The 24,415-nt window shown below is 40.0% G+C and overlaps 1 protein-coding gene across 1 annotated transcript in view; it reads left to right on the top strand.

Annotated features, from left to right (window-relative positions):
• The window catches only part of LOC128744729 (amyloid-beta-like protein), a 156,507-nt gene extending 132,913 nt beyond the window's left edge, over positions 1–23,594 (top strand). Inside the window, exons 10-11 of the mRNA XM_053841928.1 lie at positions 23,233–23,409; positions 23,493–23,594. Coding sequence (XP_053697903.1) covers positions 23,233–23,409; positions 23,493–23,594 — 279 coding nt within the window. The remainder of the gene's footprint in view (positions 1–23,232; positions 23,410–23,492) is intronic.
• The last annotated feature ends 821 nt before the right edge of the window (positions 23,595–24,415 follow it).

Below are 24,415 nucleotides of genomic sequence, written 5' to 3'. Positions count from 1 at the left end.
CGGGAGCGCGTTGTTCATTTCTACGAACTGCCACAGAAATCTCGGCAAAAACTATACGATACAACACGATACGATACTGTTTGCCAGGTCCTAAGATGCCCAACAACTATTCGCAAGCAAGGTAGTGGAAGATCAGCCAAAATTATGAACGCAGAAGGACATCGTTCTCTTACTCGTGCCTTCAAAAACAAGCCCTCTGGTTTGGCTATCAATTAACCCTTTATAAGGCCGTGGCAATTATATTGCCACCAACGAAAAATATTGGTTTTGCGTCTATAATGACATCAATATAATTATAGAAGCAAAATAAAAATTTTTTGTTGGTGGCAATATAGTTGCCACTGCCTTATAAAGGGTTAAGGTGTGCCAGGCGAAGATTTGAAGAAAATTTTGATCCCATTTCTACAAAACATCATGCAGATGGACAATTTTGGCTGGATAGAACATCTTCGTATTACGCCAAAAAAAAACAAAATCGTTCCTGAATACCCATTCGATCCCATTTGTACCCAAAAATCACAACCCAAAAAATCTGTCTCAATACGCCCAATCGAAGATTTCGTCGGGATTTTGAGTTCTTTGGTGTACAGAAATGACTGGGACACGAATTGCAAACAATTGATTGGTAGAATCAAGAGATGCTTTCGCAAAGTTGACATGACGGCTGTACAACGCTCCTGTTCGGACATCAAACGGAAGTTTCGCCGAACAGCCGATTACGGGCTGTTTTCAAATAAACACTAATTTTTTTTTTCAACAATGGATAATGTGTCTTTAATTTCGGTAAATCAGATCTTCTTCATGTACCTTTATCTTTTATAGACAGCTTGAGAAAAAATTCCAAAATTTTAGTTGTCACCCATTATGTATTTAAATCATATCTGTGCTTAACCCGCTGGAACATCCCGAAGTTCATCTTAAATTTCTTTACCAAATAGAGAATAGAACATTTGTATTCATGAAAATTAATCACGACTTTCCGGTCCAATTTGGGGTTGCTAGGACCGAGATTTTGCCCACTTTACGGTAGATCCTTCAGGAAATTTTCATTACTGAACTTTTTAATGACGCGTTTCACACTTTCCGAATACAAAGCTTAGGTGTAACTTTATCAATTTTTGTTATTCATTGAAACGTCTTCAGATACAAATTCTCACAATGTTGATCTTTTCAAAACATCAATAAGAAATTCAATGGTTTAAACTCTCAAAACTCCAATGCCCCTTCAAAATTAATTTGACCACATATTTTATATTCCATTTCGTCAGTTTTCGCCCGAGACTTCAATTTTGATTAGCTTTTAAAAAAATGTCGATGCATATTGTTGAATAACTGTAACGGATAGTTGCACAGTTCACGAACACATTTTGCAATTCCGTCTATTTCTTGGTTTCATTATTATTACTATATATAGTTTCCTTGTGTCTGACTGTAACGTTAGATCCAAGCAAGCTGTTAAAATTTTTTTTCTGGACTCCAAAACACGTTGTGAAGGTAACAACGATTTCAGCAGTGGGTGGGTGGGCGAAAATGGCAATTATATGGGATGCCACATAATGCGATACTGATTTCAACAAGTCCAACGGGGGAACAAAAGAATTTGGTTTTAAAACAATAATTGAAGCAAATGTCAACCGTTTGAGAGTGATAAAGCATTCTTAACGTGTGATTTGGCAAATGCGATAATAAGGATAGCCTGCGATTTAATCAAGCTATAATTGATAATCAGAAGCTGCAAAAGTAGCGCATACTCAATATAAAGCGCGAAGGCGCATAACCCGTTGAGTACCGTCATCCGGGGATACTTGCAACACCGGGGTTACTTGCAACACTTTGGCGCATCGCGCTTTTGACAGCTCTAACGCATTTGTTTGTTAACATAACCATTTGTACTCAATGCCATTTTAAAGAAGGGATGTTTACCTATTGTTTAGTTAAGTTTAATCCATTACATCATTGTTTTGCTTGTTTTTATACGATTGGAAAGTAATTTCATTTTCAGGGTAGGAAAAATGGATGTGCAAAGTTGCGTCAGTCCATTGATATGGAATTATTTTTTATTGTTTGGTTCCTGTACACAATAAGTGCATCATATAAGCTAACAAATAGCAACTTTGAGCTTTGTTTATATTTTGAACTTGGAGAAGAAACGATGAATTCGTGTTGTTACTTCCAATATGGCGTGGCTTGCAGCACTTGTAAAAATGAAAATTATCGTAATAGACAGTATGTACAAAGTAAGTTTGCATCTGTACGATGTTATTTTGTCTACCACCATCTCCAGAAAAATTAAAACTGTGAAAAATTCCACGTGCCTTGAAACGGCAATTTGGAGTTCGCCGACTGCTGCATTTTCACCGAACATCTTTAAAAAAGCGATAGACGAAATTGGGAAACAAAAAACGCCTCCAGTATCTCTTGTTTTACTACAAATACATTCAAAATATCTCAAAATAGTCATTCGCGGTTTGAAATCAGATATAAAATCATAAGAAATGCAAAATCAGAAAAGTGTTGCAAGTAACCCCGTTTACTGGGTAACTTGCAACACCCCTATTTTCGGTTCATTCTGCAGATTCATTTTGTTTATATTTTTTCTCATAATCATAAATCAAAAGTATTCACCACTATACAAGTTTTGGTTACTTACACTTGGACCTAAACGCTATACTTCAAAAGTTATACTAAGTCAAAGTTCAAAAGTGTTGCAAGTATCCCCGGATGACGGTATATATTTATAACTACACTAGAAGACCCGGCGAACTTCGTACTGCCACAAATTGGGCTAAATATACGATATGTAAACTTCAGATGAACTCCTGTTGCGTTTTAGAAAAAGGGATATTTTCTAGGTATAAGTCAAGTTTGGTTTATTAAACGCTGGGATTTCAGAGAATGTCTAAATTTAACCCTAGAGCGGTCGCGCTAGTGTACTGAGTACACGCGTTTTCGAAAAACGCGAAAAAATCATCGAAATTTTAATCAAATCACACCAGGTTTTGGTTGTATTCGAAGATCTACTCTTCCTCTTTCTAATGATGCCAAAATATAGAAAAAAGAAATAAAAAAAGTGGTCGAAAGATGCTTGTAAAAATGGTGTGTCCGCGCGCGTGTACTCAGTACACCAGCGCGACCACTAACGTAACTTTTTTGAAATGAAAAAAGTTACGCAAGCGGTCGCGTCGTGTACTGAGTACACGGCGGGCAATAACTCAAGTTTGTGAATAGATAGAAGGTTGCGACTTTCGACAAAGTTGCTTATCTAGTTAAGACACATCCCGTGATATACAACAAAATTCGGAACTGATTCGCTAGATGGCGCTAATAATGAAGCAATTAAATTCATTTAAGAATATTTTAAAACCGTAATGAGCTAAAAGGTTACTATTTACTACAAAGTTGTTTGTAAAGCCAAGACGCATTTGGTAACGAACTCTGAAGTTTGGAACTAGTCCGCTAGATGGAGTATACGGTGAAATTTAATTCATTTGGCGATATTTCCGAACCATGACGAGATAGAAGGTTGATGTTTTCGACAAAGTTGTTTATCATGTCAATATGCTTCCGATGAAGGTAAATTAAATTCGGAATGAAGTAGTAGTAGGTGGAGATGATGAGAAAATCAAATTATTTTCGGAATATTGCGGAACCATGATGGCATAGAACACTGCTGTTCGCTACAAAGTGGTTTCTGTAGTCAAAACACGTTAGATAACGTATCGTTGTCCTTTTCATCATCGATTGCGTTGTCAATTCCAGTCAATCAACAGCTATTTTTATGGTTTCCTGAAAGAAGCAATTGATACGTATTGCTTCAACTTTTATCAAAAGACAAGATGAAGAGCACAGACTGATCAAAATGCTTTTGACGAAGCAATTTCGTCGTCTACATCGTCTATATAGAAATATCACCAGAACAAGATTCCTGGAAACCCGTGCTGCGTTTCCATCACATTCTTAAAAAAATATTTTAGAGTGTTTGAGTCCCTATTCTTCCCAGGGTCGCTAATAGGTTTATTCGAAAACCTGGCAAACACGAATAAATGTCAAAATCTGGCGATCAATTTGACCGATGGGGAGGACTTTTTCGGGAAACGTCTTGCCAGTTTTGATCAACGCCGGTACAAAATGTTGTCTGAAATTAGGAGCGATGACTCCTTTGCAGACCGGAGAAACAAAAATCTGGCAAAAATCTGGGACATTACCAAATATCTGGAAGATTTAGAACTTTGTCTGGCATGCAATAAAAAATCTGGTAAAATCTAGTTTTATCAGCAAAGCAAAACCATGCATGGATATAAACGTCCTTCAGAACTTGACCCTTCTTTATCGATAGATATCGCTGCCGGTTATTAGAGTACAGGAAAATCACTGGGCTAGTGCAAAGCTCCTATTAACTCTAAAGTGGCACCGCCCAGTCGAGACTCGAACATACGACGAGTGGCTTGTTGGGCCAGCAACGTATCCCGGAGTTAACTTGGCAGACAGGCATAATAGCAACGTTGATGCTTGCAATTATTAACGTATGCGTGATGATAAAACCAAAGCTATTTGTTTTGCTAACGCGACAACACGACTGAAGTGCACTCTCTTGATACTCATTTGCAAAACAGCTTGCTTTTTTCATTGGGCTCGAATTCTTTACTCTTTCCTTGTATTACGTGTGTGTTATTTCCTGTATGATATAAGTGACCGTAATAAGAATATTATAGAATTGTTAGGAATCTAATGTACATTTTTCATTCTCATTATCATAGCAGGAAATAAAACAAACAAATGCTCGTTTTGTATTGTTTTATGGTGTTTTAGTGTCAACATAATTCTAACATTCTAATGTTTAAAGCATTACCTCAACATACCATAGCAAGCTTCCCTAATAACATACTCATTATAAAACTGTACAACTAATTGTTATACAACTAATGTGAGTCATTAATAAATTGATTTAAATAAAAGTATCGTAAGTGTGCTACTTGGGTAAGTTGAATAAGTATCATGTATCCCTAGGTGATATGTGCATTATTCAGTTTGTCAACATTGTCGATGATTCACAAACTCTGTTTTGGGAAAATCGTCAAAAGAATACTATTTACAAACATTTTGGTGTTCTTTTCCAGACCAGATAAGCCATTTTACGTTTATTCGACATAAGCTGAGATATCGCAAAAAGAAATATGATTTTACCAACTGCGACATCTAGCGGGACAGTTCTGAATTTGACCGATCATTTTCAAATTCGTCTTGTCTAGACACACAACTTTGTCAAAAACCGCCACTTTCTATCGTATCATGGTCATGAGATATCATCATAAGATTATAATTTGACCACGCGCGCCACCTACTGAGACAGTTTCAAACTTTGTTATGAATTTCCAAATGTGTCTTGTTCGAACAAATAACTTTGTAGAACACAATAACAGTCTATCTCGTCACGACTCTGAGATATTCCAAAAAAACTCAATATGCTCGTTATAAGCGCCATCTACCGTATCAGTTCCGAATTTTGTTATCCGCAGTCAGATTGATCTCGTCCAGATAAACAACTTTGCCAAAGACAGCAATCGTCTATCTCTTCTCAGTCCCGAGATATTAGAGATTCTAGTATCGAGATTCTAGAATCATTTGTTTTGGTCGCCATTTGCGCCATCTAGCGGATCAGTTTTCAAACTTTATTGTTCGTTTCCAGATGCGTCTTAAATTGATAAACAACTTTGTCGAAAACCGCAACCTTCTATTTCATGTCAGTCCTGAGATATAGGCAGTATTATTCGCCGTGTACTCAGTACACGACGCGACCGCTTATGTAACTTTTTTTAACGCGACCGCTCTAAGGTTAACAACTGTATTAAGTCATTAGTAAGAAATGCATATCGGTGTAAAAGTTGGTTTGCCAATCCCCGCAATATCAACAGTCGTGTTTGTGGTAGTTGCATTGAGTCTTGTTTTATAAACTCTGCTGGTTAAAAATAGTAATACTGGATGTTAATATATTTGTTGTAAAATTTGGTACGACGGCTAATATCGTCTGCTGCAACTTTGGAATTTCTCGATAATTTAACGGCCAATTTTATATTCTGATATGTATTCAATATCAATAGTCATCAGATTTTTATTTTTTTTTGTTTTTTTTTTGATTCATAAATCTATTGATAAGAATTACCCAAAGGAATTGCATCGCTGAATCTCGATAACTGTTATTCTCAATTCTCAAAACAAACTAAATTTTATTATTCCAAAAAATCAATTGATCGCTGTATTGTTCCTTTGGTAATTCACGCACTAAAACAATTTAACATAAAAGCGTCATTTTATAAACCTTTTTACACTTCTAAAGAGTCTAATACGAAATGAAATCGACTGAAAGTTAAATACGATTGTTTTTTGTTTTGATTATAGTCACTTTAACCAGCTTGGGTCATTCGTGACTTCTGCGGGGTTGGGATTTGAACCCGGGTCCTCGGCGTGAAAGCTAACCACTACGCCGGGACTGATCCCTTAAATACGATGTATAATAGTTGCTTCGTTCACTATTTTTTTTTAATTCTAAATCATATGCTCTTACTGTTGATTTATTAGCTTGATATTCAGTTGCATAACCGAATATGCTCATAATCCGTTAACATATGAAAAATGTATTCTTCATTTGACGATTGGGAAGCGGCAATTTAGTGAATTTAGTTAGTGCTTAAACCTTTTGTTAACCTGCATCTTCTGGCTACGCATCGGATGTAAAAAGGAATAAAAATGATTCGTGTTTGTTTCATAAATTTGATATGAATGAACGAATGAATGAAATTAACGAATTTTCTTGCTGACACTTTAGGCTTGAGTTTAGGTTGATTAATAAGTTGGACCTATTGATTGGTTATTTTCTGAAATTGTAAACCTCCAAAATGTTTAATAGCATTGTTAGATGTAGCGATTCCAACCACGTGTTTGTTTGAATACGACAACGGTGCTGCAAAAAATCGTACGATGATCATAGTAGCCAACGACATGGCGCATACAATGCGTTGCGGGTTTTATATGGAAAACTAATTTTTCGAGTTTTCCTATCTTCCGAGTGAATTTTTCAACTTTTCTCGCCGTAAAAACATAGCGGTGGTGGAAACGAACACAATAAAGAAAAGACGGCTCAAATCGGACGCTCCGTTCTCAAGTGATGCGCGGTCGAACTTTTTCACTTCCATTTTTATATATAAGATTTATTTCTTCCGTAGTTCCTTACGAGAATGGTAGTTAAACCCTTCCCGAGTCAGGTGTGGGATGATATTTGAATCACACAGAGGTGATGAAGCGTGTTTACTTAAGCAGTCAGATGTTTTATCAAGGACACATTCAAACTTTGGTTATAAAAAAACTAGAATTCATCAAAATGTGATTTATGTTGTTCCATGATTTAGTTGCAAAGCTGATATACAAACGCGACCTTAATTAAATTATTTTAGTGCGTGAAAGACCAAAGAAGCAAAGAGAACAAAAATGAATTTAAAGTAAAAGTGTACTTTTTTTAGCATTTTCACATATTTGACAAGGCGGTTAGAAATGAAATTAACAATTCAATTCATTTTGTGAAATCACGAAGTTATCTGGATCACTAATTTATTACTATTTATTTATTATTCATTAACATTTTTAAATGGGGCTTTCAACCGGTGGTTGGTTCGCCCCAAATTTATCACTAAAGCAGTTTGCAAATTACAGCTATCAAGCTTTAGCATTGCTATTATTTCGGCTAATTCTTATCAATCAATTTATGAATCAAATAAAAACAAAGATCGCATGCCTATCGACATCGAATGCATCTAGTGATGTCCGATTACTTCTCGATTAATCGAACTAATCGATTAAGAGCCAAAATAATCGATTAATTTTTAATCGATTGCTTTATGTTCCGATTATTAGATAATCGATTAACTGGCCGATCGATTATGCCGGATTATTTAAAATTTTATTGTTTGACAATTCCTAACAAATTTAATTATTACAGTGGCAGGCGCTTACCTTCTAAATTAACCACACGCAATCAGCCAGTTCGTTGGTTTCGAGGTACGATGCTGATCTAAGAAACCAGTAGTCATATGTTCAAATCTCAGCTAGGCGGTGCTCCTAGATAGAGTCAGTAGGATTGTTGCAATAGCCCCGTAACTGTCTTGTACTCTAATAGCTGGCTATGAAGTCTGTCGATAAAGATGGGTCAAATCTTAGAAAGGATGTTTAACCCCAAGGCTTTGCTTTTAATCATCCAGTTTACACGCAGTAGGCCGGTTTAAATACCACGCTGAAGCCTAAAAACCAAACTAAACTTAATCTAGATATTAACCGTGCCTCCGTCAAAAGATAATTCGAAATTTGTCAGTCTGTCAGACACGGAATTTTGTAAGCAATTTTTAGAAAACTGGGTAATACCCTTCGTCTTTTTCTATACAAAAACCAAAAAATGCGGTCTCCTCGATTTCTATGTAACTAGCCTAAGTCTGACTGCACATTCCAAAACACTCGTGGACAGTACTACGGGACGCAAAGCTATTTTTTTGTATCGGGGACTGTAACGAGGTTACAAAATAAACAAAATAAATAAATAAATCACTAAAATTACAATAGATTATTACAATAGATCAACTATACTGGTCGCAGTAATGAGTCCACACATGGAAAAAAAAAAATCACTAAAAGCCTGTTCGCGTTACCTGCCGTTATCCCCGAAAAAAGGTTAGGGCACCGCAACAGTAAACAAACCCTGCTAATGCCCACCGGATGAAACCTGGCGAAACTAGCCGAAGCTGAATCGTCGGTCCCGTCGTAAAGTCCTGTGCTTGACAGGCACTTCAGTCTGGGGAATGAGTGATTTTAAAGACAACCACCTAAGAGACGACACGCAAGATTGGAAAGAGCTAGAAGTTAGAAGACGCAAAGTGAGACATGAGAAGACGAAAAGTGAAGTAAACTAGTATTCGGAAAAGACACAATAGGTAGAAGTAAAGTGGAAAAAACACGGGTAGAAAATATAGGGGCTAAAGCGAGGTTAGATTACCTAGTGGAACGAAGCAAAAGACCATCAGCACCCTTCTTCAAACGGAGGTCTTCCCTTAGGGCTTGAGAGCGCGACCGTCGTCAGTCGGCCTCAACACGTGTCGATCATGAGTGCGTGATCCGATTCTCCGAGCAACACACCGAGCGAGCAGGCAGTTGCTACCATCCGTGGCCCTATACACCATCGATCGTAGGAACCGATCGCCGAAGAGCCAACCGTATGCTATACCCACCACATAAGCAATCGTTACTGTCCGTGGATTCACCACCGTTCGTACCGGCTACCGGATGTCGGACCCGGTCGAACTAAAACATTCGTTCCACCATTTGCCACCCACCCCGTATCTGCTACGGGCTATCTGTAAGCGGTCTACGAAACCGCTACACTAGCACAGTCACCTGTTCATCGGAACATCAAAGACCCTTCGTCGACAAGAAGCAGCAGGCCGTAAGAAAAACTGAAGAAAACTAACCACTAGATTAAGTCAAACGTGTAAATGAAGATCTGTTAACCCTCGAAATGGTGTTTGCTACGATATGTGTCCTCGAAAAGTGTGGTCCCCGAATGTGCAGATCGGTTCGCGAGTTAGCCCCCGGTAGGTTAGTGTAGGATGCCTAGGGGACACTGCACTAGTCGATGGTTGCTCTTGTCCTCCTGTTGAGTCGGCTGAACGGATTCAACCGATGTTAGGTTCGTCGGCATTTCGTTCGTAAGTTTATAGTTGCGCATTTGCTGGACCTGCCCTGAGGTATACTAGCCGGACCGGGATTGTATCGCTAAACACGCTCCTTCACGGCAAGTTAATCCTTGCCTAGTGCTTAAGTGAAGGTTGTCACTGCTCCCTGCCCCAAAACCCATACCGCCCCGTTACAGGACGTAAAGGTTCTAACCAATCGATTATTTAGATTAATCGATTATGCAGCGCCGATTAATCGATGTCGATTATTGGCCGCCTAAAAAGTAATCGATTATTAACTAATCGATTAAATGAAAAAATCGGACATCACTATGCATAGCATAATATTGAATTGAATTTTAAATTATCAAGGAATCCCAAATGAACCATTGATTGTGATCAAGGAAATATGCTTGAGTGTCAAAAAATTGTTGGCTAACTTAAGAACCAGCATATAGAATAGCAAGATGATAATAGGACGATTGTACTAAAACAAAAAAAAATTTTTTGAGTGCATTAAACAATGAAATATTTCAGCATCAATTAAAATATAGTTGGAGGTGAAATGATTATGTTCTCAGGAAGGTTTTACGTTTTTTTTTTTCTTTATTTCGGGTACATTTTCCACTGCGACCAGTTATTTGATCTATTGTGGCAGGCCCCAGTTTATTGTACGCCACATCAGGGTGTCGTATCACTATTAGTATGAGTGATTTCCACTTGCTGATCGACGGCATTGTCCCAATAAGGTATTATACAACGAATAAAGTTTATTGCCTTATTGGGAGAATTCATCCATACATCCGAGGGTTGTATTAAAGTCATGTCAAAGAAAGTTTTTCTTTTATGAAGTAGTGCCACGCAATAACATAGTAGATGTTCCGCATTTTCACTTTCTAGGTTACAGAAGCGACACGTGTCATCTTCTAATTTTCCCAGTTGTTTTAAGTGATATTTACTTGCGCAGTGGCCTGTTACGAGGCCACAGTAAGTACGTAAGTCCTTTTTAGACAGGCTAAGAAGTTTCTGGGTTATTGTTTTATTAGGAGATATAAATTTCTTTGATTGTCGAGCTGTCAGATTTTTTTTCCAGACATCGTCAATCATTGATTTTTCCCAGTTTTTTAATTCCATTTTAATAGTACATTCTGAGACCCCACAGAATGGTTCTGGTCCAATGAAAGGTTTAATCGATCCAGCTTTTGCCAACTGATCCGCTTTTTCATTGCCTTCAATTCCGCAGTGCCCAGGGACCCAAAAAAGATTTATTGTGCTTTTTCTAGCCACCTGCTGCAGCAATTGAATACATTCCCAAACCAGTTTAGACGAACACGAAACTGACTTCAGTGCTTTTAAAGCAGCCTGGCTGTCAGAAAATATACATATATTTGCATTTCTATAATTTCGTCGCAGACAAACTATAGCACATTCAATAATTGCCTGTATTTCTGCTTGAAAAACAGTCGGCCATTGGCCCATGGATATTGATATGTCGACTCCGGGGCCCGTTACGCCAGTTCCAACTTTGTTGTTTAGTTTAGAACCGTCAGTGTAGAAGATTATCGATCCTGGTTGAATATTGGGCCCACCTGATTCCCACTCCGTGCGACTTGTTTCTGTTACATGGAATAGTCGTTCAAAGTTATATTGTCTATCCATCCAGTCCTCATGCGTTAATATGGGATTAATTTTAAAATCCTTTAAGATACTGAGATGGCCCCTAAGGTCTCCATCAAAGAGCTTTTTTGTTCTCCTCAACCTTAGTGCATTTTTCTCAGCTTCTAGTTTTACGTTATTGCCTATAATTATACAATCACCTGCAGGCGCTGTTTAAGCCATCGAATTCACCTGTACAAAAACTAAGTTAACAATCAGTAGGGTTTATGAGACAAGGCTCGATGCTACTTCTTGGCAACTGACAAACCTACTTTTAAACCGACATGTTTCCAACGTGTAGCTAATAATAAATTTTGAGATTTTGTCAAATTTTCATTTCTTGCTAATGGCTTAATACGGTTGTCAGATATAAAAGTTTTCTGAAAATCCGGTGCTCAATCGACTACATCAAACGGTGGACTCCTCACAAAATTACAAAATTCTTTTAATACCGTTAGTACACTCCTTTTTCTAAAAACCATCAGCCCTCGCAATTCGTCAGAATTTCACAATCTGAAATATTCAGTCTAAATTGTGGCAGTACGAAGTTTGCCGGGTCCTCTAGTGTTAGAGGACTCCAGAGACTTGAAAAGAGACTTAGTTACTCCAGAGACTTGAAAATGTTCTTCGGAATTCCCGTCCGACCATTAACTTAAAAGGACTTATACCCAGTCTTGCATGAGAAATAATTGTATTATGTCTGTGCATATAATTTTGCAGAGCCATCCTTCAGTTTTTTCCATCCGATTTAAGTATTCCTTGGTTTTGTCGGTCTACTGCTCCGTTGGATTGTGGGCTAAGTGCTATTGCTTTACGAACGAGAAATTTTTTTCCCCCTTTTTTAAATGAAGAACTTCCGAAGTTCCGGACCGTTGGCACTTTGAAAGTTCAACGGCCAACCCCAAAGCTTAAATACTACGCATAAAGCTACATTAGTACTGTTTCTATCAGTTTGTCTCATTTTGATTACAGACGTATACCATGAATAAGTGTCAAGGACTATAAAAACTTCATCTGAATAACGACATTATTTGTTTATTATATATTAGTTTATCTATACATATATAAATTTTTGATCAGGAATTAAGAGAAAATCAATTCGAATGATTTCCCACAGTCCACCAGGTAGATCTCGGCTACATAATGGAACAGGCGAATTTTTAAAGTAACATCTTACATGTGACAAAATTCTTCATACTGTTTCGTTAGACATTCCAGGCCATCTAAAATATCTTTCATTATTCTTTTCATTACAACTTCACCTATATTGCCAGTATGAGCCGATTTCATAACGTTTTCTCGAAACACTTTACTTTACGTTTTCGTCAACAATCCATTTATCGGATCCATGCCGAATTCAGGAGCCGTCTCCACAATACTCGGTCTTAGGCTGCCGCTCTCCAGTCACCCCTAACACCCGCTGTTCTAGCATCCTCGTCAACAGCGCTCATCCAACGGGTACGGGGTCTGCCTCTGTCAGCTTCTCTGCTAAATATCGCTTTCGCTGGTCTCTCATCCGGCATCCTTACTACGTGGCCAGCTCATTGTAGCCTGCCGTAATTTAATACTTGATATATCTCATGATTCATGCGCCTGCGCCACCCTCCTTCGTCTAATATGCCGCCAAGAATTGATCGAAGGATCTTACGCTCGAAAACCCCACGAGCTCGTCGGTCGCTCTCTTTCACCGTCCACGCTGCATGGCCGTAGAGTACCACCGGGAGCGTTTTATAGAGCGCGAGTTTTGTACGGATTTGTAGGCTACGGGACCTCAGCTGGCTACGTAATCCGTAGAAGGCCCTGTTGGAAGCCGCTATCCGCCTTTTTACTTCACGGCTCACATCGTTGTCACATGTCACTAACGTACCACTAACGTAACGTTGCGTTATGTATTGTATGTTTAGTCTAAAGTTTGCAGTGTCTTCCCGACTCATATCTGCGGTCTAATTATATCCAATAGGTTGCTAAAGATATGTACTCAATTCTAAAATAATAATTAGAATTTACATCATTCAATAGTAGCAATTATTAAGCTAAGTTTAGGTGTCCAGCAGACTACCACGTCAGCACAATCGTTAAGATTAGGGCACCTCAGCCGCAAAAGGTTAAGATGCGTGTGCGCTTCTTCCACAGCTCTACGGTTAACACCGATGATATCGATGTCGTCCGCGAACCCTAGGAGCATATGAGATTTTGTTAGAATGGTACCGCTTCTCTGCACATCTGCCCTTCGAATAGCACCTTCCAATGCAATGTTGAACAGCAAATTCGATCAAGCCCGTCACCTTACTGTGGGAGATAAGAATAATAATAATAATTAATGATGAATAAACATCATGAGCAAATAAAAAAAATAATAAAGCGATTCACATCGGTCTGCTCTGACAACACTGTCAATGCAACGTATAATAGTCCAATATGGCAACGGCGCGTCAGCTGCCGAGCGATGCTATATAAACGAACGTCATTCATGTGAATCCTCATTCTTGTGACGAACTTTGGAGGAGCAGCGTCTAATTGGACTGGACTGGACCATGGAGCAGCAGCAGGCAGCGAAGGCAGTGGCTCTTTCAGGCAGAAAGACACTGCCACAGCCGAAGGTGGTGGAACCACACCGGCGGCGCGGTACTCTGCTGTTCACCCCGAACAGCAGAAGGGATGGACGGCGGCGCTGGCAAAGAAAGGCTGGCTGAAGGACAGCAGCAAATCCGTCTCGGAGCACGACAATGGCACAGCAGCTCCCTCGTAAGTCAAAAGTGGTAACTATGAGTAGAGCGCTAACCGACGGAAGGGCGGTATAGTGCATTAATTTATTTTGCTAGCCGACGGAAGGGCGGTTAGCAACACTAAGTTTAACCTTACCCGACGGAAGGGCGGGTAATGGTGTTAACTATCCGACGGAAGGGCGGTTAGTTAAAAGAAGAATTTCTTACTATCCGACGGAAGGGCGGTTAGTAAATTTTCTTGTTAATTTAGCATCAACCGACGGAAGGGCGGTTTGACAGCGAAATGTTTTGATGCATAACCGACGGAAGGGCGGTATAGTGCAATAATTTCTTTTGCTAGCCGACGGAAGGGCGGTTAGCAACACTATGTTTAACCTTACCCGACGGAAGGGCGGGTAATGGTGTTAACTATCCGACGGAAGGGCGGTTAATTAAAAGAATAATTTCTTACTATCCGACGGAAGGACGGTTAGTAAATTTTCTTGTTAATTTAGCATCAACCGACGGAAGGGCGGTTTGATAGCGAAAATGTTTGAATGCATAACCGACGGAAGGGCGGTATAATGCTTTAATTTATTTTACTAGCCGACGGAAGGGCGGTTAGCAACATTAAGATTTATCTTACCCGACGGAAGGACGGTTGGTTAATGGTTAAAAGAATAATTTCTTACTATCCGACCGAAGGGCGGTTAGTAAATTTTCTTGTTAATTTAGCATCAACCGACGGAAGGGCGGTTTGACAGCGAAATGTTTTGATGCATAACCGACGGAAGGGCGGTATAGTGCAATAATTTCTTTTGCTAGCCGACGGTAGGGCGGTTAGCAACACTATGTTTAACCTTACCCGACGGAAGGGCGGGTAATGGTGTTAACTATCCGACGGAAGGGCGGTTAATTAAAAGAATAATTTCTTACTATCCGACGGAAGGACGGTTAGTAAATTTTCTTGTTAATTTAGCATCAACCGACGGAAGGGCGGTTTGATAGCGAAAATGTTTGAATGCATAACCGACGGAAGGGCGGTATAATGCTTTAATTTATTTTACTAGCCGACGGAAGGGCGGTTAGCAACACTAAGATTTATCTTACCCGACGGAAGGACGGTTGGTTAATGGTTAAAAGAATAATTTCTTACTATCCGACCGAAGGGCGGTTAGTAAATTTTCTTGTTAATTTAGCATCAACCGACGGAAGGGCGGTTTGACAGCGAAAATGTTTGCATGCATAGCCGACGGAAGAGCGGTTAGTCAAAAGAACGATTTCTCACTATCCGACGGAAGGGCGGTTAGTAACCCTTTTTGATAATTTAGCATCAACCGACAGAAGGGCGGTTTGACAGCGAAAATATTTTTATTCAACCGACGGAAGGAAATTTTGACAGCCAAGATGTTTTGTGATTTTTTTAACTCGTGCACCGTCGAAAGGGCGGTGTAATGGTGGAAATAATAAAACAGACGGAAGGGTGGATCAGTAAAACCACGACTGCAAAACAAATTCTTTTCGGGCGGTTAGTAACATTGTAAATAATACCTTACCCAACGGAAGGGCGGTGTAATGGTGAAATTCTTCTTGATAACTATCCGACGGAAGGGTGGTTAGTTAAGTTTGCCAAATGTACCAATTTTTGTTATTACTCTCCGACGGAAGGGCGGTTAGTAACAGTAAATATTACCTTACCCGACGGAAGGGTGGTGTAATGGTGAAATTCATCTTGATAACTATCCGACGGAAGGGCGGTTAGTTAAGTTTGCTAAGAGTATGAATATTTTCGCAATCCGACGGAAGGGCGGTTAGTACATTTTCTTGAGAGTACCAATGCGGTTAATGCATTGCTATAGGTTAATGGTGGAAAAATTGCGTAATGATGGTATGGTACTGTTAACTGACGAAGGACAGTCTAATCTACAAGTTTAGATTCGCGTCACCTAATGGAATGTGAGAATAGGTGAGATATTAACTACCCGGCTAAAGAGTGGTCAGTAAAATTGTCTTCAAAGTGATTAGGAAGTCATGCGCTCTTAGCAAGTAGCTGGTAGGAACCATGTTTTCAATGTTAGCGATATCAATATTATCTCTTTGCTTCACACAAGTTAGCTCTTCGGCTGTCAGTGGAGATCATGTCCGTGAGCCCAGCGTTGTTTTTAACGCAAAGTGATTAAGAGAACGGTGTCAGGTATCTGGTTTTTATGACACTAGTGGCTGGTTGCGAAGCCTGTCGACTAGGGACAGAGAGCCAAGCTGCAAATACGCAATGTAGCACCGAAACTTTGCTAATAGTAGAAGACACTTATATTTCAGAAATGAGCAAGAAGTCCAGAAAGATCTAATATCAGACAAAATTAATAATAAACCGTGAGAGGAATTGACAAACTAGTAAGAAACACACACTTCGAAAAAATTATGTAAATTTACGTCTTTTGACATGCACATAAATGGAGCATTGCAAATCATATAAAATTACATGTTATTTCACCTAAAGGCTGACATTTGGATTGGTGTAAAAATACATCTTTAAAAACGGATTAGGCTATTTACGTTTTATTTGATGGAAAAATTTATCTGATTTTTGTTTACGTCGAATATGAGATTCATTTTTTCGTTCTGTGCAGTGAAACAGCAGTTTATAAATTGAATGTTAGTTGCCGATTTCCAGCCAACCAAAATATAACCAATATTGACTATTGCTATTCTTTTGTTGCGAAACCGATTTTAAATCTAATATTGAAGATGTAAAAGAGCATTAGAAAAATAATACTTTTCCACATTGATCCATTGGGCACAATTTTCGTTAAGAGTAGTGAAGCAGGAGAATGTGGGAGATAAGAATAATAATAATAATTAATGATGAATAAACATCATGAGCAAATAAAAAAATAATAAAGCGATTCACATCGGTCTGCTCTGACAACACTGTCAATGCAACGTATAATAGTCCAATATGGCAACGGCGCGTCAGCTGCCGAGCGATGCTATATAAACGAACGTCATTCATGTGAATCCTCATTCTTGTGACGAACTTTGGAGGAGCAGCGTCTAATTGGACTGGACTGGACCATGGAGCAGCAGCAGGCAGCGAAGGCAGTGGCTCTTTCAGGCAGAAAGACACTGCCACAGCCGAAGGTGGTGGAACCACACCGGCGGCGCGGTACTCTGCTGTTCACCCCGAACAGCAGAAGGGATGGACGGCGGCGCTGGCAAAGAAAGGCTGGCTGAAGGACAGCAGCAAATCCGTCTCGGAGCACGACACTTACTTCAAACCATCTAACGTCACAAACGAGTCCGATGTCTCAACCGCAATCCTGACGTTTGAATTTGAACCATCAAGGGCACGTAGCATATTCTCGAAACACTGGGGAGCATAATTCAGTTATCGCTAAATATTACGCTGCCAAGTAAATACCTGTATATTTTTCTTCTGCGATTTTAACTTTCTCAGCTTCGATAGACATTTATTGGATCTGACTGGTTCTCGAAGAAATCGAAATTCATCATTGTTGGAAAATAAATATTTTCCACACATCTTACTTTCAAGACATCAAATTCGTTTAGGTTGACGAAAAAGTCAAAGTCACTACTTTTCAGAAATGAAAACGAATGACATCGTAGGTACATATGGTTGTCGCCGCAAACCTATGAAGCAAAAATTTGGTTGGTTGGTTGACCCATTAAATATCTTTGGAATTGGATGTTATCGCATTTGACTATCCATTAGAAGAAATATAATGTTTTCTTTGATGTAGAAATAGAGCTGAAAATCTACGCCTTACCTGTAGAAAGTACTGACTCTCCCGTACGTGTGATGCATACCACTCCAAAGACGGTGAGTCGGCAGTTTTTTCTAAACCCGTGCATATTTCAGGTAAAATTTCTGCATATTAGAAGTTAAGTTCTTCATTTCTAGATCTTCATCGACCGTTTTGCATTTCGGATCTAAATGACTTCTGTAATGGTCGTGAGGAAGAATTATCCTATCTAGCCTATGACTTAATGGGCCATCCTTCTCACAACTGGATTGCATACAATCCTGCAACCGGGTGCATTCTTAAAAAACTCGGCATGTGGGGCTGGCATGTGATTGATTGATTTATTAATTATGGCAATGCTTGACGTTTATGCATTTATCAGCAGTGATATTTTAATGTGTAATGCGTTATCCACCGCAGTGAATATTTAAAAATGAGTTGTTGTTTAATTCATACAAATATTTCTGATTGACTGCTATAAATATCATTCTAATTAATTGAGAAATGCTCGACCCCTTTCATGACGCTCGCCTCTTGAGTTCATTGGAATCGCATTCTACCTTTGCTACTTTCTGTATCAGCATCTTTGGCTCGAGCAGCACGTAGCACCTTGCTGTAAGACGTAGCCCTACGTCAATATCGTTTAATTCTCAAAGATCTATAGAAACATTTGCATCGGTTTTGAGTAACTCTTAAATGACCAACGTGTTGAGAAATGACAAAGCTCGAGTACCTATTGGTATAACCGCGGTCAATAAATAAGTATTTTTGTTGATGTGCCTCGAGTATCGCCACTACTGGGAAGTTCCGGCGCGATATGAACCTCAACGTTTATGTAGCAATGAAAATTTTTGGTGAAGGAGCGGAAGAGCGGAAAGGAAGGGGGGGTATTGGTAGCTATGCTTGACAAGTAGTCATTTTGACTCCTACCTTTTGTCCAATACTGGAAGGTGCATGAGTCGAACCAAGCTGTAATCTAAGATTATAACCGGATTACAGCTTGGTTCGACTCATGCACCTTCCAGTATTAGACAAAAGGTAGGAGTCAAAATGACTACTTGTTAAGCATAGCTACCAATACCCCCCCCCCCCTTCCTTTCCGCTCTTCCCCTCCTTCACCAAAAATTTTCATTTCTTTCCCCTACCGTCCCTTCATGAATTGTAGAACCATCGTTTCAAAAAAATGTTTATGTAGCAATTCAAATGGCGATTTTATAGTTGTATCGTGTTCGGGACCTTTGTTGCATAAAGCACATACCTTCAAACGTTGCAACTCATGCGTTTGAATTGGATGTGCTGCGTAGTTTAGCAGACACTATCCTCGCTGTCATCCTTTCGGTTGAAGAGGGGTAGATGAAAACCTAAACCTTGATGTACACTTTGCTTCCCAAGTCTAGGACAATAACTATATATACCTGAGATTTCGCTTGTTTCCATTTCTGAATATCAAAACCCAGGTCTTCCCCTCCCAACAAGTCGCGAACTACATTCTTTTTTTTATCAACATAAACGAATTTGATGTCCTGAATGTAAAATGTATCCGTAAAGTATAAAAATATAACCCAATTCTTACGTTCGGCAGTTTGTAACGATATTCTATTGGAATTCAATCAAAATTGATGTCTCGTGCGAAAACGAAGGTAACGGAATATAAATATTACTGCACTAATCTTAACATGGTGTGACACGGAAAAAATACTTCTCAAATGACTTTGTGTACGTTGTTAGTCGCACTAATTCAGTCATTTTCCAGGCAATTTTAAGTTTTTGATACATTTTTGCAAAACTTATAGGACAAGCTTTCTAGATATGTACACATTCACAATGGGTCTACAAAAGTTAGACGAGATTTTTTCAATTAAATATGAAATTTAACTAAAAAATGAAATTTTTCTCATTTTGGGGTCCTTGAAGTGACCTTCAAAACGACTCATATTCTTCGGTTCAACACCACTTGTTTTATATTCAATTCTGAGGCTTTGGCTAAAATTTCAGCCAAATCGGGCCAATTTAGCCAAAATTTCAGCCAAACATGCAAGATACTGCCTGGCAACCATGTTTTTGCAGTCAACATCCAAGCAATCGTGTAAATGAAACAGCATGACACCGCTATACGTTCTGTGCATTTCACTCTGCAAAGGTAGTTAAACGTATGGCGGCAGATAGGTACCATTTTCAAATCCTAACCAAATTTTTGCAAATAATACCCGTACTGTCAGCATATGTTGGCTACTGTCAAACGCATAGACTAAGGATAGAGGTGCCAGTCCTTTGAAAATATGTCCAACAATTTTGTCGTCTACCGGAAAATGATTCTAGTTGACCGTAAAAAGTTATACTCTGTTGCAAAACAAATGAGACCTTATCGAAATTCATAAATTATAATGGTTCATCACGACCCAGTTAGTAACGAATCACACACAAGCTTTCATAACGCTTTTATCCCAGAATTGATTGTGAACTTACTTACTTTACTTATGTATCCATGTCCGCCGGTCCGGCAGAACAAGGGTCATATCAGATCACCATTGCTGATGGTTACCCGCCATGGCTTTAACCTGCCACCAGAACAGCAGTCCGGATGTCGTTGGTTAAGCCGCACGCGCTGCTCTTCTACGCTGTCCTTGCGGACTCCGAGTTGTTCGCTCCTTTTCTCAAGGTGTATCCAATCCACTTTCGCCTACGTTCTCGAATTTCTATTGCTTTCGGCAGTTGATGACATCGGCAACAGAGTTCCTCGTTGAATATCCAGTTTTCAGGTCACCAGATACGATTGTCATATCGCAGGCAGCGATTATTGAATACCTGCAGTTTTTGCGTGCCGCGTTTCGCTAGCTTTGAGCAGTACGGAGCAGACACTTCTGGCCTTCCTGATCCGTGTGGCTATATCAGTTACCACCATCGGCCGTTGTCTACCTATCAAGGTACTGCTAGGCTTCCATCTGCTCAATCTGTTGTCCCAACCTGCTGTGAAGCTGGTAGTATCCACTACCATAGACTTAGTCCTCGTTGGGTTGACTGTGATACCTGCTGCACGTGAGCTATCGGAGAGGACATCTAACCTGCTCTGCATATCGATTCGGCGTTGTGCGAGCAGGACAATATCATCGGCTAGGTCGTGGTCATTTAGCTGTTCTATCGTTAGCGGATTCCAAGACAATTCTCGATTTGGTCTGCTGTCAATTGCTCCAACTAATATCTCATCCATAGCGATGAGAAATAGCAGTGACGATAAGATGCTGGTAAGATGATGATACGACTAAATTAGTTACTTACTTAACTGGCTTGCCATCCTAAGACAAAGCCTGTTGAACAAGGTTTCTCCAATTAACTCGGTGGGCTACCGCTCTCCAATTCCTTAGGCACCGAGTACTCTCCGCCAGATCTCCCTCCACTTGGTCTAACCATCATGCTCGCTGCGCTCCTGGTCGTCTTATTCCCACCGGATTTGAAGCAAACACCATCTTTGCAGGGTAGTTGTCCGGCATTTTTGCAGCATGCCCTGCCCATCGTATCCGTACAGCTTTAGCCACCTTTTGGATACTGGGTTCACTAAAGAGCATTGCGAGTTCATGGTTCATCCTCCGCCTCCATACTCTGTTCTCCTGTACGCCGCTGAAGATCGTTCTTAGCACTCGTCTTTTGAATACTCTGGTCGCTCGCAGGTCCTCTTCGTGCATTGTCTATGTTTCATGCCCGAAGAGAACAACCGGTCTGATAACCGTCTTGTACAGTACAGGGACTTAGTCTGCTCGACCACAGTTGCTTGTGAAGTCCATAGTAAGCACGACTTCCGCTGATAATATGCCTCCGAATCTCGCGGCTGGTATCGTTGTCCATCGTACTCTGTTCTTTAGCGGCATCTTAAAATTCATTCTGGAACCACTAAGGCGATGAGAAATATCGCACAACAAGCGGATATCACCATTGGTGGCGATGGCTTCTCCTTCGTAGACTAGGGAGTTAGTTCAGACTCTCTTGTCCCGCCTACAAACTCATTTAACAGCTCCCTCCAGTTGGACGTGTCGTTGACGGGCAGCTACCTAAGTCGCTCTAGTTCGCACTCACTCTAAGCCGGACGTCGCCTTTCTCCGCTCGTCGATCCTCCGCCAAGGTTCACCCGAAATCCACGTCCTCCGGCCGCTGCGCACTTTGCCGAAGGTTTCGTCACTGGTTGTTATGAATGGCGATTCATTGCTCTTCGACGGTTTCACCAGATGCAAACTCCGAGACTCAGGATTTAAGTTTTCCGACAATGGCTTTTTTCACCTCGGGATTCTCCAATCGTAACGACATCCAACTTACTCCTCTCGTCGCTGGACGCGTGCGACGCATAAGCATATAACAAGGTGATGGTCGGTTGCAATAAGGGCGCTGCACTTTCGACTCATGCAGATGTGATCAATTTGGCATTCTGTTCGACCGTCGCGGGACCTTATGTGCTGGACTATGGGGGAAGGGCGATCCAGCTATGACTGTGCTGTTATTACCGCAATATTCTGTAAACAGCTCTCTGTTTTCGCTCATCTCTCCTAGACCATGGCGTCTCATGATACGTTTAAGTTCCGTGTTGTTTGAACCAATCTTCGTGTTGAAGTCGCCCAAGAGGATTTGAATGTCTCCCTTCGGGATTTTCGCAACCACGCTGCTCAGCTGGCTGTAAACTCTCTTTCTCCTGCAGGTCGGCAGCATCCGTTGGGGCTTAGCACTAGATTGCAGTAAGGTTTCTAACTTGTGTTCTGAATCTAGTCACGATTATTCTTTCGTTTATAGGTTCCCACTGCATAAGGGTCATATGCGCCCCTGGGTTCAGTAGAAATCCAACTTCTCTCTCTCCATTAGCATTTTCACTTCGTATGCCAGAGTTGAGCAAGACTTGCTCGGATGATGCTTTGTATTTGCCAGTATCCGGCCAACGGACCTCAGTCAGCCGCAGGATATCAAACTTTAGGCGATAGATCAACCTCGTGTTTTAGTCTTGACCTCGAAATGATATCAGGCATATAAATTAATATTTTTTGAAACGGTTGTTCTTTTACAATTGATGAAGGAATGATAGAAGAAAGTAATGAAATTTTAGAGTGAAGGAGAAAGTGCAAAAAATATTAAGCTTTAGGTGGCTATTTTCCCTAGCAAGTTGAGCCTGCTTACCATACAGGCAAAGAATGCAAGGCAAGGGTCAGTTTTTTCCATGTTCTGATTCGTGTCAATGTTGCTATGTCCATCGATGCTAAAGGTCGTCCTCAATACTCGTGGTTCTAGTGCCTTTGTCACTTCGTTGTCTTCTTTGATTTTTAAACGTTCTCTGGGGTTGTTACAACTGCAATAACTTGAATAACCGAGGAAGGAATAATTGGGGAAAGAATAATATATTAACGCTGGGTACTACCATTACAGAGCTACTCGGTCAGACGAGAAATCTACGGTTCCAGCGGCCATGATGGCAAGAATGTTTACTTTACTCTTGCATTCGCCGGCATTGCACTGATGGCTGCAATATTCGTTGGAGTTGCTGTAGCTAAATGGAAAGCTTCAAGATCGCCTCATGCTCAAGGATTTGTCGAGGTCGATCAGGTTGGCCCTGCAGCGGTAAGTGATTAGTCTAACCGGGTTCGACCATTAGTGAAGCATGTTTTTTTTTCTTCGGTAATTAACAGACTGTTGGACAACCCGTTACACCAGAGGAACGACACGTTGCAAACATGCAAATCAACGGCTACGAGAATCCAACCTATAAGTACTTTGAGGTGAAGGAATAATTCTCGAATCAGGAAAATGCAGCTTGTTATAATAGAAACTTAATCCCGGTACCAAAGTCGGTCAAGGGTGATAGCCGGCAATACATTGATTGAAATCGTTTTGGAAGAGCATGCAGATTGGCTAACATTCGTAAGGCATTTGCATGAGCGAAAAACATGTTTTTAGTTATTATGTTATTATCTCTAAGAAAGAAATTGCTTCTTTGGAAAAATAAAACCCATGTCCAGGAAAAGCAAAGTGAAATACAAAACCCTAAAGTTAGTTTTGCTATTGAAAGCAACAAGTAATGACAAATATAAAACTAAGTAAGATCAGTATTTTATGTTCAGCAATTTGGTAACTAGTAAGAAAAGCAGAGCAACTACCGTTAAATAGTGTGATTGTAATTGTAAATTTGCCCGCAAGATATAAATTTATGAGTATTTATAGGAATACATTAAGAAAATGTTTTAGAAGTCAAAAGAGGAGGTTTTCACCACAGAATGCCGCCGTTACCAAAAATAAAAAAAAAAACAAGCAAAACGTATGAACCCATTACCGTTTTGGGAGATCTCTTCAGCTACCACTCACATATTACGCAATACATATGCAATGATGCCAGGCTACAATTTTCTGTTTAAGCACATCCCCACATACGACGTAGAAACAAACAAAATATGGGGATAAAAAGGGCACCTGATACTACGCAACGGGGGCCCTCTTCATCTTACAACTCATAGTTAGATAGCTAAGTAGCTAATTAGTTATTATTACAAAAGAAAGCATGACAAAAAAGAACAAAAACAATAACTGTAAGTAATATAGCTTTTTTGATCAGTAA

Source organism: Sabethes cyaneus, chromosome 3 (assembly GCF_943734655.1).
Source record: "Sabethes cyaneus chromosome 3, idSabCyanKW18_F2, whole genome shotgun sequence".
In the NCBI taxonomy this organism is placed as follows: domain Eukaryota; kingdom Metazoa; phylum Arthropoda; class Insecta; order Diptera; family Culicidae; genus Sabethes; species Sabethes cyaneus.
Note: the sequence above shows the minus strand (reverse complement) of the source record. Positions and strands in the feature narration are given on the sequence as shown.